At 41.5% G+C, this 19,168-nt stretch overlaps 1 protein-coding gene across 3 annotated transcripts in view; it reads left to right on the top strand.

Moving 5' to 3' along the window:
- Positions 1-16,525, top strand: part of arid1b (AT-rich interactive domain 1B) — a 53,780-nt gene extending 37,255 nt beyond the window's left edge. For all 3 annotated transcript variants that reach the window (XM_067573145.1, XM_067573144.1, XM_067573143.1), the window contains 11 exons: positions 2,914-3,123; positions 3,632-3,851; positions 6,962-7,097; positions 8,428-8,606; positions 10,639-10,783; positions 11,079-11,180; positions 11,304-11,385; positions 11,735-12,491; positions 12,680-12,810; positions 13,168-13,816; positions 14,341-16,525. In XM_067573145.1, the coding sequence (XP_067429246.1) occupies positions 2,914-3,123; positions 3,632-3,851; positions 6,962-7,097; positions 8,428-8,606; positions 10,639-10,783; positions 11,079-11,180; positions 11,304-11,385; positions 11,735-12,491; positions 12,680-12,810; positions 13,168-13,816; positions 14,341-15,374 (3,645 nt within the window). In that variant the 3' untranslated portion in view covers positions 15,375-16,525. The remainder of the gene's footprint in view (positions 1-2,913; positions 3,124-3,631; positions 3,852-6,961; positions 7,098-8,427; positions 8,607-10,638; positions 10,784-11,078; positions 11,181-11,303; positions 11,386-11,734; positions 12,492-12,679; positions 12,811-13,167; positions 13,817-14,340) is intronic.
- The last annotated feature ends 2,643 nt before the right edge of the window (positions 16,526-19,168 follow it).

Here is a 19,168-nt window from a genome sequence, read left to right as displayed (position 1 = left end):
ACATCCATTTTCCTTATTTTTTTTTTTTTTTGGTGTATCTTTCAGGGTTCTACGGTGTGTAAATATGACTTTTATGCTACTTTTTTTTTGACAGTTTTTGCCAAATTTCGGTCACCGTAGAGCCCTGTGTATTACTGCTGCTGTGTGAAAACCTCGTAACTCCAGATTCCTTTGTTTGCAGCCTCAGTTCTAGTTTACACGGTTTGTTTCGGTTATTTAATGCACCTGAAGTCAGTGATCTCTCTCAAAACTCTTCAGGTGATGTTCAATCTGATCAATTTTATATTCTCTATTTTACAAAATGTGATTTTTTTTTTTGGAGATGCAAGGTTTTCATCGGACTAAGCAGCAATGTGCTTGCATCTGGTCTTTATTTTCTGTTTCCTTTTTTGTAAATATCAGAGTCCAAAAGCTGCTGTGTGATTGTAAATGTTTTGCATCTACTGTACATGTGATTGTTTACATGTAAACTGTGAGACTTTCTCATTAAAAGGCAGCGAAATCTTTAAAAACTAGACTCTTTTTAGGTTTTAATCTGCTGTTAGATGAAAGGAACAAAGGTTATCAGCATCAGGAAAAGTTAATAAAACTGTAAATGTACACCATTTGAGGTTTTGAAGGACGGTTCACAATTTTTCCAGGTGTGTCTTAAAACAACAGTCAGGTGTCCATATGAACAGTGAAAGAGGTATTCCTCCTGTTCATACTGGATATTAAAAGATCCTTCAAATGTGCTTTCAATGTGAGTGATGGAGGCCAAAATCCACAGTGTGTCCACACAGTCATTTAAAAGTTGATGTGAAGCTTATATGAGGCTTCAGCAGTCTGAGTTAGTCATATCAAGTGGATATCTGACACATTTACAGTCTTTTTAGCATCAAATTCCCTCTTTGTGTTTCCTCAGACAGTGTTTCCCTGAAGTATAGTAACAAAAAGAGACTTTGACACTAAAAAGACTGTAACGTTGAAAGATATCTACTTGATTTGACTCATTTGGATGCTGGAGCTTCATATTAGCTTCAACAGGAGGAATGATTACAGCAAGAAAAACATGTTTCACTGTTCATTTGGGCTCCTGACTGAATGCATCCTTTTATGGTTTTTGAGGTTGTAAATATCCAAAATAACTTTCTCATGACAGACTTGGAGTTTGATATGATCCCCGTCTGTGCAGAAGAAAAACATTCAGAAATGTTAAAGATTATTTCCTTTATTGATTTATCTGTCAATTACTTTTTTTCAGTTAGACGTTTGACGTATAAAATGTCAGAAAAATGCTGATCACTGTTTCCTAAAGCCCAAGATGCAACCTAAAATTTCTTGTTTTGTTCCGACCAACAGTCCACAACCCAAAGATATTCAGTTTACTGTCAAAGAAGACTGAAGAAACCAGAAAATATTCACACTGGGCACAAACACACCAGAGCTTGTGTCAGTCTCATTCATTCATCTGTTAAATTAACGTTGGCAGCAAAGAAAATCAACTTGACAAACATTGTCACTCAGATTGAAGCTTGATGACAACAGCGAAGCTCCGACTGGTGAAGGGAAGGTCGCGTTCGAGAGTCAAAACAGGAAGAAGCCGTCACTTATGTGGGTTGTATATAATCATTGTTTTGCAGAAGAAAATTGATGTTAAGGCCTCTGCTCGGTTCTGTCCGCGGCTGATGATTGGCTCCTGGTCTGTGTGCGCCCAACATTTCTTATCAGTATTCTTTTGTCCAGAAAACACAATCTTCATATTTTAAACTGCCTCCTGAAGGGTAACAATTTACAACATGTCTGCTGTTTTAAATTGTGGTTACAGAGTCTCATTTTTCGAATCCTACATTTAAAAATAAAGACACTGTTGTAAGTTTTTTTTTTTATTTTATTAAATGTACAGGAGTCTGTGGGTTTTTCCAGGGTGACTTTCCAGTTTACTTGTTATAAATTTGTCCACAATGCAAATCATACTTTCAGAGTTAAGTGGCTGTGAAAGCGTGAGTACGGCTGCAGCAGATAAGGTGTGCAGAGACTGGACTTTACAATATAATGCACCACCACCACCACCCACTACGACCTTGTTAATAATCATAAAGCAGAATTATCACCTTTCTGACAGCGTCAACAAAAACTGTATAAACTTCGTAAAAGTTGAATTTATGGCGGAGCTGTTGTGTTGGATCGCATTAGATTGAACAGGTGCTCCAAAGAAAGTGCTCAGTGAGTGTGTGTGTATATATCACAATATTAAATTAAGTACTGTAATAGTGGCTGTTAATACAATGTAATGCAATCCAATACAACAGCTCTGCCATAAATTCAACTTTTACGAAGCGTAGACATTTTCTTTGGCTTTGTAAAAGAATTCATGGCAGAGCTGCTGTGTTGGACTGCGTTAGGTTGCACAGGTGTACTCGGTGAATGTATTTTAATAATCGTTCCAGTCGTTTTTCAAGCAAAAATGCCAAATATTCTCTGGTTCCAGCTTCTTAAATGTGAGGATTTCCTGTTTTTCTTCCACATATATGAATATTTTAAGGTTTTGGACTGTTGCTCAAGCAAACTGAAGGCATCATGTGGGCATTTTTCTAAACATTTTATAGACCAAGCAGTGAATCAAGAAAATGAAAATTTTTACTTAGTTGTTGACCTAAATGAGAAAGTCTCTCTGACTGTCGTCCTCCATGTTTCAAGCTCTTGACTGTCGGTTTCTGTGTGACTCTGTTCAGCTGGGATAAGTGTGTTCAAACCTCTGGTTGGTTGGTAAACTGTTTTTTTTTTTTTTTCCCCCACGCTGGCTGTGACATGATGAAAACCTTCCTTTGAAGTGGCATAATGGGTGGTTTTTGGTCGTATCGTGCCGTCTTCTCTTGTGTTACGATCGATAAACTCAAACTGACTGTGGTCTCCGTGTCTCGGTCTCTCCAGAAGCCCAGCGTGGCCACCATGACCAACGAGAAGATCACTCGGCTGTATGAGATGGGCTCTGAGCCGGAGCGGCGGCTGTGGGTGGATCGCTACCTGTCCTTCATGGAGGAGAGGGGGACGCCCGTCCCAAACCTCCCCGCTGTTGGCAAGAAGCCGCTGGACCTCTGCAGACTCTACCTGTCTGTCAGAGAGATCGGAGGGCTGGCCATGGTGAGATATCAGTCAAACTTTTTCATTTTATCCTCCTTCACTTTCTCCTTCATCTCCTTCTTTCCTCCCTGTTTTCCTTCATTTTTTAAATAAAACTTTTGGACCTTATCTAGTGTATTTACAAAAATATGTATGTATGTATATGTTTTTGCCACATTTGAGTCATTTGATTATTGTTAGTTTTAGTCAACAAAAATGAAATACTAGAACTTTAACTAACGATTGCTACTTCTCTCTGTTTTATATCACTATAAACTATATATTTTTGGAGTTTCGGACTGTTGCTCAACAAAAACAATTTGCAATTTGAATATCTCACTTTGGGTTGTGGGCAATTTGGTGGGCATTTTTCACCACTTATTAACATTTGATCTACAAAATAATGGAAATAATTGTTTGTTGCTACACTAATTCTAAGGCTACAGCTGTTTTGTTGCCTCTCTGTCTAATTTTCAGTGGGTTTGTGGATGAATTTAGTCCATAAATCTGTTCTTTCACTCTTCATCAGGTGAATAAGAACAAGAAGTGGAGGGAGTTGTCGTCCCTGTTGAACGTGGGGACGTCCAGCAGCTCTGCCAGCTCTCTGAAGAAGCAGTACATCCAGTACCTGTTCGCCTACGAGTGTAAGGTGGAGCGAGGGGAGGAGCCTCCACCTGAGGCCCTGGGGCCCGCGGGAGACGCTAAGAAACGTCCATCACCCCAGACCAAAGTCCAGCCTCCCTCCCCAGGTAAGGAATCTCCTGTTTTCTTTTAGTCCTTAACAACTGCACAAAATGACTCTCAAGAACCCTGTGTGGGGTTTTGGTACAACGTTCTTACTCCTGTTTACAGGTACTAAAAACTGGAAGTGTATTGAGGTGGACTCCTCCTCGTTGGTATTAATACTTTCTAACTCTCCACTGTTTTCCAGCAGTGGACCAGCTGACAAATATCACCAAGCATTGTGGCTCTTTCTGTAAATATCTCATCATGCTTAATAAAGCTGCAAGCAGCATTAATGTAAAAGACACCTCTGAATGTCAGAAAGCCAGCAGTGGACCCAACAAGTACTAAAAACAAGAAATATATGAAGGTGGACTCCACAAGCACAAAGAACAAGAAGTGTATTAAGATGGTCCCCACAAGTGCTAAAACAGTCATTGTAATAAGATGTACCACACAGGCACCAAAAACTGGAAGTATATTTAAGGTGGAAGCCACAAGTACTAAAAACAAGAAGTGTATGAATGTGGTCTCCACAAGTACTAAAAACAAGAACGTGTCCCCACAAGTGACAAAAAAACGGTGCAAAAGTTCTCTCACATTTAGATTTGAAATAATATTTATGTTCAACAGCTGGGGTTGAATGTTTTTTTTTTTCAGGCATGTGTGACGACTGGAAAGATTGGTCCTCATAAAGTCACCAAAACACAGTTGGTCCCCAAAAATGGGAAGTGTGTTTGTGGTTGAATATGTGACTATAAATGTTCTGGCAGTTTTACATGTCGTCTAATGTTTGAATAAAAGTCATCACATCGATCTGATGAGGTCGAACCTGTAACCTTTTCTCAACAATCTGAACTGAATGTGTCACATTAACATAAAGACTACAACACAAGCTTAAATTCACACAGAGAGACAACTGTAATAAATGTCTTACTTAAATAAACCAGGAAAAGCTGTCAATGACCCATTTTACATTAGCAGGGAGTTTCTTCTTAATTCAAAGCAATCTGTAAAAATTATTTTTTTACCGTCACGATGCAGGAAAACAAAGGTATGAGAAGAAAACCAGTTGCCTTCCCCCCCTTTGCTTTCAATTTCCATCCGTCACTCATATCCAGTAAAACACATATTGCTTGTGAGCAGATAGGACTTACATTAACATCTCAAATTTAACATCTAATCATTACATTGACGTTATAAAACAGGCAGCAGAAGCCAGTAAACTAGAAACTGATGAGAAAATACAAATGCATTTACTGTGAGAAGAGGGGGCGAACATTGCTCACGCTCATGATGATCATTAATTAAGGCTTCGACATCAAAATAAGTTTTTTAAAATCTGTCAGTGATGCAGCCTGCGAGAGAACCGAGAACTCTTCTTCTTCGTTGGTATAAATACATTGCAACAGTGACAGCATTTCCTTTGACAAATATCACGAAGCGCTGTGGCTTTTTCTGTAAATATCCTGTAATGTTTTAATAAAGCTTCAAGGAGCATTAATGTAAAAGACACCTCTGAATGTCACAAAGCCAGCAGCGTTACAGATTCACTGTGTGAAAAAGGGGCTTTAATGATGTCAGATTGCCACCGGTAGGAATCCCTTCATCACACATACACACACACACACACACACACACACACACACACACACACAACGCTGATTATGTAACTGAGAAGCAGAGTGAGTTGTCAGGCGGGGGAGGAGAGTGTGAATATAAACACCAGTGACCTCAATCTGACCTAAATTCCCACGATACCTCCCTCCCTCTCCCTCTGTCTGAACACATACTGTACAGCAGCGGCTCTCAAACTTAGTTTACATCAAGAACCCCTTAACCTGATCCAAATTAGACCACTGACCCCCATTTATTAAGATTTTGTCCCAGCGTCCCCCATCTGATAAGATTTCTGCTTTTAGATGTTTTATTACAGAAAGTATATGAAACCGGAGAAGACAGTGGAGAAAATGTATCACATCTCTGTCCCGACAATCCTAAACAAACAATACAATCACACAAGTATAAAACACTATAAACACGTGAGAGTCGAGTAGATTTTAACAATATTTTAAGTCTGACTTGTGTGCAGCGTAGTTCCTTATTTCCATTGGTATTCCAAATGAAATTTACACACACATTTAAAAACATAATTTTCTGTTTTTTTACATCTTACCATATAAAAATGATAATGACATAGAAATGTGTTTTTTTTTTGAGGAAGAGAAAATAAATGCATGTTGAAACCAAACTTCAATGACCGCACTCTGGCCAGTTAAAGGACGGTTCACAATTCTTCAAGTGTGTCTTAAAACAACAGTCAGGAGCCCAAATAAACACTGAAACATGTTTTTCTCGCTGTAATCATTCCTCTTGTTCATACTGACCATTAGAAGATCCTTTCATAATGCACTTACAATGGAAGTGATGAAGGACAAAACCCACAGTCCTCCTGTGCAACAAATGTATTTAAAAGTTTATCTGGAGCTAATATGAAGCTTCAGCGTCCAAATGAGTCAAATCAAGTAGATATCTTTCAACATTAGTCTTTTTAGTGTCAGAGTTCCTCTTTTTGTTACTATACTTCCACCGCAGCTCAACAAGGAAACACCGTCCGAGGAAACACAAAGAGGGAATTTGATGGGCACCTGACTGTTATTTTAAGACAGACTTAAAAAAATTGTGAACCTATTCTTCAAGGCTAGCTGATGGGATAGCCTTTGCTAAAGGTAGTTTATACAGTAATTGTAATTTCTTGTTTTGTGTATTGAAAAACTTATATTTAACATCAAACATCTTAGTTATTGAGTTTGTTTTGCTATATGAATTTAAAAAATAAATAAAAAACCTCTGTTTCTGTAGTTACTGCTTTCTGTTTTTGTACAGCAGGATAATGCTGCAGTTATGATCTAGTCTGCCGGTCTCCAGGAAGTTGTTGGTCCCTAGAAGGATGGGGGAAAGAAAGTGGACCCCACAAGAAATAACCATCCTGTTGAAAAAGTTCTTTCAGTTGTTTAATATTGCATCCGCTTATTTCTTATTTTTAGGCATGTCTGAATAACTGCGGCGTAAAATTACATGATGACACGTAACCATTGTTCTCAGCAGGTTTTCTGTCTGGTCTGTGTCTCTGCAGCCAATTCGGGCTCCCTGCAGGGCCCCAACACCCCTCAGTCCAGCAGCAGCTCCCTGACCGAGGCCCCCGGAGACCTGAAGCCCCCGACTCCAGCCTCCACCCCCCACAGCCAGATGGGCCCACAGCCTGGAAACAGGTAAGGGAGAGGCCGAAATCTCACATTCATCTGGTCAATCTGAATGATTAATTCTGGAGTCACTCACCAGCACAGGAACACATATCTTTATCCCTTTTGTCCTTTCTCTCTTATTACTAAATTTTCTGATGTATCTTGGTTCAGTTTGAAAAAGATACAAACTCTGCAGTCTGATGTCAGAGATACAGTTCATACAAAAGTCAAAGTAAATATATTTGAGCTCGTTTGACAGAGATATAAAGATGAATGTCATCTGCATATCAACAACTGGCAGTAATATCATGCTTGCTCTAAAATTAGCACATATAAACTAAACTGTAGAGGACCCATGGTCGAGCCTTGTGGCACACCGCATCTAAAATAAACACATATGAGACACCCAGAGGGACAAAACTATTCCGATTTTTAGGATAAGAATTAATGTGGGTATAAAATGGAAACATGAGGCTGAGTGACACATATTAGTTACCTCTAAACAGTAATTTTAATGGTTCCCATCAAGTTGCCTTATTTCAAAATAATGAATATGTTCATAAATAAGCTTTTATAACACTGCAGCATGTTTTCTGTGTCCCTTCTGTGCACACAGCTGTTGTTTTCAGAAACCCAAGAGAAAGCTTGTCAGTACAACACTGAATCTGCCTGTCACAGGCAAAACACCTGTCATAGAGCTGCAACGATTAGTTGATTAATTGATTAGTTGCCAACTATTAAATTAATCCTGAACTATTTTGGTAATTGATTAATCGTTTGGAGTCATTTTTTAAAAATTCTTTGATTCCAGCTTCTCAAACGTGAATATTTTCTGGATTCTTTAGTTTTCTATGACTAAAACTGAATATCTTTAAATTGTGGATGTCACCTTGGGTGTTGGGAAGTGGTTTATATTTTTCACCATTTTGTGACATTTTCTGAACGAAACAACTAATCGATTAATCGAGAATATAATTGACAGATTAATCGATAATGAAAATAATAGTTAGTTGCAGCTCTAGTTTTGGACCAGACATTTTGAAAAGTCTTGTAACAAAGGAACTTATAATGGACACTTTACAATTTGCTGACATTTTACAGACCGCGTAGATAATCAATCACTTCAGAAAATCAATAGATTAATTGGTAATGTTAGTTGCAGCCCTAGTCTACAGTGCAAATTTTGGAAATCAATGTCCACTGTGACCTTCATGTATCTGGAAATTCTGCAATTAGGTTTCAAAATCCTGAGGGAGTGAAACTCTCAGCATAAAAAAACCTCTAATTTTGTTCTGTGCATGTTGTCTGAATGTTGTCTGAATGTTGTTTGAATGTTTCTGCTGTGGTTTATGTTCAGGAACATGGGTGGAGTGAGCGTCCAGGACCCGTTCTCTGAAGGAAGCGATCCAGCCTTCCACAACAAGCGAGGCCCGGGACCCGGCGGCGCCCCCTACCAGCAGGGAGGAGGTCCTGCAGACCCCTCAATGAGGATGCAGTACGACGCCAACAAAGACCCGTTTGGAGGACAGAGGAAGGGTGAGGACACAGGTTATAAACATTTCACACAACAAACTTTAAATGTGTACGCATGAAACCCTTTATTAAGAAATGAAGAACCTTGTTTTCTTTTCCTGAAGAAGAGTGGAAATCATTAGTTCAGTAAAGAGAATCATTAATACTTTACACCTCAACTATTTATCATGTATAATCAGTATATAAATAGTTAATAAATTGTATGTAACACACTATAATGTAAACTATAATCTGTCCTCCTGTGGACACTCAGAAGTGTTTGCTGCTGTATAAACAGATAAACAGTAAAACACAGTTGTAATAATATAAAATATGTATTCATAGGAGAAGTTATAATTGTTGACAAGTACTGTAAATGAATAAACACTTATAATTAGTTCAGTTTTCATGTCACAAGTGCTGTGATTTAAATCATAAATTCCGCAATTAATACTGTCTTAACAACCTGGAGGAAATTAAAGTTTATGTCTGTGACGATTGATTTTACTGGCTACAAGAACATCTTTCACCTGCAAATGTACTCACCGGAGTTTATTAACATTAATTCAGTGAGTTGGCCAAAAAATAAAACACGAATCTCAGCTGCTGTCTTGTTAATATTCTCTCTATTTCTGTGGTTCATCAGTTTTTTTTCTATATAAAGTGTGTTTAACACTTTTAAAACGGTGATAAAACATGTAAAGTCCCACTCGCATGTCAAATGATGGCTTTTCTGAATAGTCTTAACACAGTGGTTGGCAAATAGTGGTCCTCAGGCCAATTCCGGCCCTCCAGAAAAAATATGTGGCCCCCCAGCTCTGTGATTGGTCGTCCCTCCAACCCCCCAGAGTGAATCTAACATTGTTTTAATTCCACAACTTCAGCCTATTCGAACAGATTCGTCCTTATAAAGAGACAAATAGATGACAGTCTTTGAATATTGTGTTGATGCCATTTTTTTTTGCCAGTTCATATATTCACTGTATGAGCCCAATTAGTGTTAAATGAAGCTGCTACTTCTTTAGCCCTCAGTTACAAATGGGGAAAAATAAAAATGAACAAACAAAAAATAGAAGCTCGGTTCCACTGTACTGGTTAACGGCCCCACAATGAAAAATCCTGAAAGAAGTGGCCCATAGTTGAACTTTATTGCTGATCCCTGGTGTATCTTATCCTGAAAATAACAGTACTTGTAGTGAGTCAACCATAAATATATAAAAGGAGCCAGTAGAAAACCAGCAGTTCTCTGCTCTGGCCAGTAAAGTACCAGTTTCAGTTCCAGTTTCCTTCAATGTTCAGTCACTGGGAATGACTGAACTCTGCTGCTCCCTGGTGGTCAAAGCCTGAACCGTCTTACTGTCAGGTTCATATCAGGGTTGAAGAAGGTTTTTCAGTTTTTAGTTGAACTCATATTGCATGAATGTTACATCACCGCTGAGCGTTTTCTACATCAGGTTTTAGATTGAGTTTCTTCCTTCCAGGCAGCCGATGTTTCACTGCATTTCTGTGAAAATGAGCCAACAGACATTTAAAACTTACTGCAAAGAGATCGACCGCAGCAGCATTTTAAAATTACATAATTGTAATGTGACGCACTTGTGAGAGTAGTAAGTCTCATAAATTCACTACACATCGACTAAACATGAAGAAGATAAAACATTTACAGGTGAAGACGAAAAAGATTAAAAATAAAAAGGTCACAAATGAAAAATAAAAGTAGTGTATTAATAAGAAACATGCTAATAAAACTGTTTTTTTAAATTATTTTTAAACATAAATAGACAAGGAGGGAAAAGGGAATCAACACAGTACAACCTGAATCACATCATATCATCTCCACATATAATATATATACATATAATGTCCTCCAGGCAAAACAATACAAAATACTGGTAACAAACAGTAAGAACTCACCGCACATTAATAATTAACACTGATAGTTTGTACCAGAAACTAATAAACTAACAAAATCGGAAAAAAAGGACAAGAGAAAAGAAAATACTCATTTTTAATTTGTACCAAATGAAGTCATCTCTTCTTCCCTCTCCCTCTTCAGGTCCAGGACCCGGCGAGGCCTTTGGTCCCGGCCAGATGCCCAGCGGTGCCATGCAGGACATGTACCCCCGCGGGCCGCCCTCGGGGCCCCTGACAGGGATGGGCCCCAGGCCCCAGTACCCCTACGGCCCCGGCTTTGAGCGGAGGTAAGATACTCACACTGAGGACTTGGAAGTTCAAAGTAGACTCTGATGTCAATCAAGACTGTAAACGTGCTCAGTTGAAAATGACTCGCCGTGTTTTAGAAATTCTTTCTGTAACTTAAAGCTGATTTTTTCAAGACAAAACTTTATTTTCCTTCCTCTGAGAGAAGCAGGCAGAGTTTATATGAGAAGTCGTGTTGCCTGAATACTCCTCCCACTGCTAAACTCTATATCTGTATCTATATCTAAAAGTAATGAACTGTTTCTTTAAGTTCCTGTGTGCGTTTGTGTCCTACAGACCTGACCATGCGATGGGGCCGGAGGGAGGAGGTCAGAACAGCATGGGTCCCTCTGGAAACGAAGTCGGCATGTACCCCGCCAACAGATACCCCCATCAGAGGTAAGAGATGAGCCGGGAGAGAAGAAATGTGTTTTTCAAGTTTGTTTAGTTTTGTTTTCTGGGTTGTGGAGTATAAATAAAGTTTGAATATCGTTTTTTTCTGACATCTCTCCATCTCTTCAGGCACGGACACGACGGCTTCGGGCAGCAGTTTCCTCACAACATGGCCTACAGTTCCCATCAGCCCCTGTACCCTCAGCAGCAGGTGAGTGCTTCACGTCTGACTTTACAAGAGAGTAGCTGAAAAATACTTATATTATAAATCATTTAACATAAAATCAAAATGTTTCTAAGTCAAAATGAACTTTCCCAACATCACCACCACAGAAAAGTAGCTCTGTGTCTCGCCCTATCAGGACGTACTTTGACTAGTAGCGAGGTGAAATATGTCAGGGAGCTCTGTGATTGGTCGTCCCTCCAATATTAACAAAGGAAGCCACAATCTGGCTACATTAACACTAACCAATAAGAGGAAGAGTTCTTATATCGATAAATGAGGAAGAAAACAAGACCAGCGGCCTAAGAAAGTGTTTGTCTTCACTGTTTGTCTGCAGGGCTACAAGCGTCCGATGGAGGCGATGTATCCACCCGCTAAGCGTCATGAAGGCGAGGCGTTCGGTGTGCAGCAGTTCGCCTCTCAGCAGCCCGACATGTTTGGCCCCTTCGGGGGAGGAGGAGCTGGCTACATGGGCCCTGAGCGGCGGCCTGTCCAGGGCCAGTACCCGTATCCATACAACCGAGATCGCCAGGGGCCCCCGCAGCACAGCGTGATGGGCCCAGGAGCTCCGGCGGTGTCCAGTGGACCCGGAGAGGGGCCGCAGGCCAACATGTGGCACCCCAGGACAGATATGGGCTTCCCATACAGCCGGCAGGGCCAGGGGCCCCCCTACCCCGGCATGGGCCGAGGGGACGACCAGGAGGGCAGGGCCCCCCAGGACAGCCAGTGGCCACCCAGTCACCCAGGGCAGCGCCAGCCACCGTACCCCCCCCACTCCTCATCCGCCTCCTCTTCCTCCCCGTCCATGCCCCCCCTCCCCTCCAGACAACCCCCCTCATCCTTCCAGGCCACGCCCATCGTCCCTAACCATGTGACCCGCTCTCTCAGCCCCTCCTTTTTCCCCCGGCCCCTGGGGGGCTCTCTGTCCCCCAACAGCGCCCCTTACCTGCCCTCCATCAAGAAGCCGGCCCCCAGCCCAGCACCCGGTCAGGGCCCGCCCCCCCTCCACAGAGACGTCAGCTTCCCCCCCGGCTGCACCGAAGCCACGCCTCCCAAACTGAAGCCACGACGCCGGCTCACCGCCAAGGACACGGGTCAGACCAACATACACGATCACACTAACATACATGATCACACCAACATACATGATCACACTAACATACATGATCACACTAACATACATGATCACACCAACATACATGATCACACCAACATACATGACAGGTCAGATAATGTTAATGACTGCCTTCTGTCAGCTGAAGTTCTGAATTCGTCCTATCAGGAACCCCGGAGGCTTGGCGGCTGATGATGTCACTGAAATCCGGCCTATTAGCAGAGAGCACCTGGGCTCTGGACACCATCAACATCCTGCTGTATGACGACAGCACCGTTGGCTCCTTCAGCCTCACGCAGGTATGACACACAACCAAAGCATCACCATAACCATAAACCAAGTCTTCACCCAAAATTTAATGATTCACGTTATGAGGACTTGATTTTTGTCCTCAAAAGGAAGGCGAGTCCCCAAAATGTCCTGTAAACAGGTTTATGTTCCCATAAGTCATGACGAATACACACACACACACACACACACACACACACACACACACACACACAGTTACTGCAAACTGAAGACGCTGTTCAAAACATCAAACTGAATATGTTCTCTATGTGATAATATTTAATTGTTTCCGTGTTAATTATGAAAGACAACAGTCGATCACAGTGAGGACGCTTTGTCTCAGATGTTTTCGTTCTCTCCTCCTGCAGCTGCCCGGTTTCCTCGAGCTCATCGTGGAGTTTTACCGTCGCTGCCTCATCCAGATCTTCGGCATCCTAGGGGAGTACGAGGTGGGAACGGAGGGTCAGCGGACCCTGCTGGGACCCCTCCCAGACCCTCTCTTGGAGGAGGAGGCGCTCAAGGAGCCACCGGCCAAGTCTAACAGCCAATCACAGGAAGATAAGAGGATAGCGAGGAGGCCGGCGGAGGAGATGGAGGAGCTTCTCCTTCCCGCTGCACCCGCCAACAGCGCCGAGGAGACGAAAGACGCAGCCGCTGTTGTCAAGGAGGAGCCGGCGGAGCCCCGCCCCCAACAGGCCAGCAAGCACGACAAGCTGCCAATCAGGGTGGAGGAGACGGGGGAGGAGTGGCAGCAGGTGGAGGAGCGCTGGGCCGAGCTCAGCCGCCCCAACGGCTTCATCAGCGGCCTCCTGCACTGGAAGGCCGGAGGAGGAGACTCCACCACTCACATCCAGACACACCTGGAGCCCCGAGCAGGAGGCTCCGCCCCCCCAGGCCGGCTGGAGAGAGAGGGGAGGGGGGGAGGAGAAGAGGGGAGGGGTCAGGAGATGGGGGGAGGAGCTGCTGGACAGGAGGAAGCAGAGGAGGGAGGGGAGGAGAAGAACCTGCCACAAGAAGGTAAAGAGGGGGATGATGTCAAATGATGCCTTGATCAGATATTTTCTGATTTAGGTCATTATTATTTTTGTGTTAAGTCAAAGTTTTTGTACAACACTGATATGAGGTTTGACTTATTTTTGGTTCAGTTTTTTATAGACGAATCAGGAATGAGATATTATTAAAAATATGATAACTAATAATACTAATAACTAATTTATTGTTGATCATTTGATTGATGGCACAGTGTTAGAAAATATACCGTTTGTTGTAGTACAGTTGTTGCACCACTAGGTGGAGCCCTAACTGTTTAATGAGATTTAATCTGAAGTCTGTTCATCAACATCAGTAATTTATCACCCTTGAAACAAAACAGGCGAACTGTCCCTTTAATGGTGCATCGTCACTGGAAACCAGTGGTGGTAAAAATGTGAAACCAGTTTTGATTCTTCACTTTAAATTTTAGATAACTGCAGCACTTCTGTGGTTATAAACATTACATCATCAGTTCTCTCACTTTCTTCTATGTGTTCTTTGTTTTTCAGAGTGCAGAGGTCAGAGGTCACCGGCGTCTCAGAGTCCCATCAGCCAGCTGGAGGACGAGCCTCGCTGCTGGGACGAGGCTCCGCTGTCCACCGCGGAGTCCTGGCAGGACTCGCTCGCCAAACGCTGCGTCTGCATCGCCAACATCGTGCGCGGCCTCTCCTTCGTCCCCGGCAACGACGCCGACATGTCGCAGCACCCCGGCCTGGTGCTGATCCTGGGCCGGCTGGTTCTGCTGCACCACCACCACCCCCGCAGGAAACGGACGCTGCCCACCTACCAGCGGGAGGAGGAGCAGGGGCTGGCGTGCAGCCGGGACGAGTGGTGGTGGGACTGCCTGGTGGCGCTCAGGGAGAACACGCTGGTGACGCTCGCCAACATCGCCGGCCAGCTGGACCTGTCGCAGTACCCCGAGAGCATCTGCCTGCCCATCCTGGACGGGCTGCTGCACTGGATGGTGTGCCCGTCCGCCGAGGCCCAGGACCCGTTCTCCTCGGCGGGCGGCTTCTCCTCGCTCACGCCGCAGAGACTGGTGCTGGAGTGTCTGTGCAAGCTGAGCATCCAGGACTGCAACGTGGACCTGCTGCTCGCCACCCCGCCCTTCAGCCGCCAGCAGAAGCTCTTCTCCACGCTGGTGCGCCTCGTGGGCGAGAGGAAGAGCCAGGTGTGTCGTGAGATGGCGGTGGCCGTCCTGTCCAACCTGGCGCAGGGCGACCCTACGGCGGCGCGGACCATCGCACTGCTGAAGGGCAGCGTGGGAACTCTGATCGGCTTCCTGGAAGACAGCGTGGCCATGGCTCAGTATCAGCAGAACCCGCACAGCCTACTGCACGCCGCTTCGCCACACGAGCCACCCAGCATCAACATGATGTGCCACGCTGCCAAGGCGCTGCTGGCCATGGCGAGGGTGGAGGAGAACCGGACGGAGTTTGTTCTGTACGAGAGCCGGCTGCTGGACATCTCGCTGTCAGCCGCGCTCAGCTCCTCGGTGGCGGCCATCATGTGTGAAGTACTCTTTAAGATCGGCCGCTCGTGACACGAACACCGCCACGGAGCATGCTCAGTGACGCTGGAAGCAGCTCTGCCCATGTGACGAACTGGCTCCTATTATATTTTTATTTAAAGAACAGAACGCAAAGGTTTTTACATACAAATGAATATATATAGAATATATAAAGTTCCTCGGCTCCATCTGCAAATGTTTATTTGGGATTTTTAAGTAATTTTAATACAAAAATATTTAATACTTGTATTTTTAATTTTCTATTCTTTTGTCAGTTTGTTTTTTTTTGTTTTGTTTTAACCAAAGTGTGTGACGGTGGAGAACGCTCGGGTTCTGGCTCCTTGATGTTTTTTAAACAGACGTGGTCGTTTCTTTATGTTTGCGGGGCTGTTTTTTTGGGGGGGCGGGCGGGGTTAGTTAGATTTTGGGGGCGTGGTCAGATTTATTTAAATAGTGACACATGTTGTAGATAGGCCTCTCTTTTCTCATGTGGTGTGACAGAGAAAACACTGATGTTCAGTCATGTACTTTGTTCTGGTGCAATAGGACTTCTCGGTTTGTTTTGGGGATTTAAATGTGAATTATTTGGCCATCTGCAGTTTGACCATCAGTATTTTGCCGAACCACAGCAGTATCCAGCGAAAAGGGGGCTGCGTCACTTTTTTTTCTGTTTTTTAAGAACTTTTTATGTCTGCTCCACCAATCAAATCTAAATTTCCCTCCACTGTCATTGTCCTCCTGTAAATAGAAGATGTACATTTGAGCTCCAGCAGGTGGTGTCATGACTCTGATGGTAGCTGGATAATTAATTAACGGTTGTCATTTATAATCACAACTCTGCTCACCTGAAGATTCAGTTTCTCTCTTCCCAGCAGGTGGAGACATTTTCTTTTTCTGTATTTAAAGTAAAAAAAAAAAAAATCTCAGTTTCAGGATGTTTTTTTTTGACAGATGATGTGGGTCTGATTTGATGGACTGTATGTACAGGAGGTCGGGGTGCGGGACTGTACTCATTGCTAACTGACACAACTTCAAAACAGTTATAACAAATGTAAAGAGAGAAAAAAAAAGAAAATCTCTACATCCAGAACGTCTCCTGTTTGATTTGACCGTCTTGAGATCTTCAAATGTTCCACAACATGTTAAAGAATAAACGTACATGAACTCTGGTTGAGCACTGTGAACGCAGCTCTTGGCTGGTTTTGTGAGCGGGGTCGAACAAAATATTTATTTTATAGTTGAAATACAGAAAGTCTTGATTTATTTCTGTCTTTAATCCTGGAACTAAAAGTCTCCAGTCACATCAGTGGAGGCCTCATTACACATGAAATAATACAATTTATAATTTTACCAAAAAGTTGTAATATACTTGAGATTATTTTACATATAAAAAGTCAATATTTTAAGGTTAAAGTTATACTTTTAAAAGTAATGTCATATTGAGAAATGTTATAATTTTTTAAAAAGTCATATTTGAAGAATAAAGTTATACTATTAAAAGTAAAATAAACATTTTTAAAAAGTACATAAATTTACACATAAAAAGTCTGTATTTCAAAAATAGTCATAAATCTACATGTGAAAAGCCATAAAATTTTAAGAATAAAGTTATACTTTTAAAAGTAATGTCATATTCTGAGAATAGCTGCAATTTTAAAAAATAGTCATAATATTTGAGGAATAAAGTTATACTTTTAGAAAGTGAAATAACATCTTCAAAAAGTACATAAATGTACACAAGTCATATTTCAGTCATAAATCTACATGTGAAAAGTCATATAAGACTAAATTCACTTTTACGTGTGAAAAGTCACATTTTTACACAAAACTATTTTAAGAGTAAAGTTATAATCTTACAAATAAAAAATCAATATGACAAAGTTGTAATTTTATGAGGAAAAGTCATAATATGTCTGTTTTATGACACAAAATTACTGGAGAAAGTCATAATTCTCTGATAAAGTTACGATTTGTCAAGAGAAAAACTCATTTGGAACGTAAAAGCTGAAAGACTCACCTGTTTACAATTAAAATCTCAAAATATTACAACTTAATTAGTAATATTAAAAAAATCTTAATGTTATGGCATTTTTCTCCAAATTATGACTTTATTCTCCTGACATTCCTCTCAAAATATTTCAGTTTTAGTCTTTATAATGTTTTTTTTTTTTACTCTCACAGTAGTCATAAAACTTAACTCTCTGTACGGTGGCCACTTTAGTACATTTTAGGCTTAGCTTGTCAGGCTCAGCTCTAAGCTATCAGACTAATTTTGACTTTGTCAGGCTCGTGTGTGCTTTTGGTTCAGCTTTGTTTGAGCTGAATGCTAATGTTGGAACATTAAGATGCTAACATTTGCTTCCAGTTTAAATCACAACAGAGGTTAGCCGGCTAACAGGCTAATGAGGCTCAGCTGTGCTTTGACCTGAGGTTCAAATTAAAACACTTTACTTTATAGTAGAAACACAAAGTTAGCTACAATATTAGCATTGGATGCTAAAGTTATTATTTTAAGATAGTCACAGTGGGCCTGTTTATTGTAATGCAACACTCACATCTTAGCTTTGTATGAGTATCATGGTTAAATGCTAACATTAGCTTATTAACATGCTAACATTAGCTAGTTAACATGAACTCACTAATGTTTTTATTGGAGTTTTGATCACTGGGGATATTTATACAGCTGCTGTGATGAACTTCAACCCTCCTGAAACTTTATATCCTTTAAAATAACGATGATGAAAAAGGAAAATATTTGCTTTCATCATTTTTTTACTCCTCCAGCTCCTGTTTGTCTCCACAGATCTTCAGTTTCATCATCAGTCTGTGATCTTCAACTCGCTCCTCTCCTCGTAAAATCAGTCTACTTTCAACAAATGGAAATGTCTTACATTTCCCAGAATGCCTTTCTGGCACCAAAACTCATAAATGTGACGCTAATTCTCAATTCCTGAATTATACATAAACTAAACACCAGGATGTAGAAGAATAAAAACTTCATGTGTTCAAACGGTGGCTCGTTTAAAGAGTTAATGAGATAAAATCTTCACAATATATTTCCAGTCCAGACCAGTGACTAAGTACATTTACTCAAGTAGTCTACTTAAGTACAATTTGGACGTACTTGTACTTTACTTGAGTATTCCCATTTGATGCTACTTTATACTTCCACTCCACTACATATATAGTACATATACTATGTACTACATATGTATACTACATATATCAGTCAGAGGGACCAAACCACTACTTTTACTGCAATACTTTAACTACATCAAGCTCATAATACTTATGTACTTTTACTGTAGTAGGATTTTTCATGCAGGACTTTTACTTCTAATGGAGCATTTTTACATTGTTGTATTAGTACTTTTAGGGAAGTAAAGGATCTGAATACTTCCACCGGCGGTTCAGACACGACATGTAAACACCAACATTTTTATATTTAGAGTCGTGTTGTTATCAGTGTGAAAGGTCATCACTTTGATGTGAGACTCGTCGTGACGGCGTCTTCGTTCTGTCCGTCTGAAGACTGAACGCAGCAGCAGCAGCAGAAATAACTGCATTTCACACTGCTGCAGGCTGAAATATTTATAAACCAGACTATTTCTGTGAGGCAGGTTTCACTTTGCAGCTCTGGAAACATTTTTACAAAATTAATGTGATGGTTTCTACAATTTAAAAAAGTTTCCAGGTTTGTTTTTTTTTACAGTATGGAGACAGTTGATGGTGGAAGAAGCACTCAGGTCTAAGTACAAGTACCAATACAGCAATATAACAATACTCCATTACAAGTAAATGTACATAAGTATTATCAGCAAAATGTA

This window comes from Thunnus thynnus, chromosome 18, assembly GCF_963924715.1.
Source record: "Thunnus thynnus chromosome 18, fThuThy2.1, whole genome shotgun sequence".
NCBI classification, from domain to species: Eukaryota; Metazoa; Chordata; class Actinopteri; order Scombriformes; family Scombridae; genus Thunnus; species Thunnus thynnus.
The sequence above is the reverse complement of the archived record's forward strand: the minus strand, read 5'-3'. Positions and strand labels throughout refer to the sequence as shown.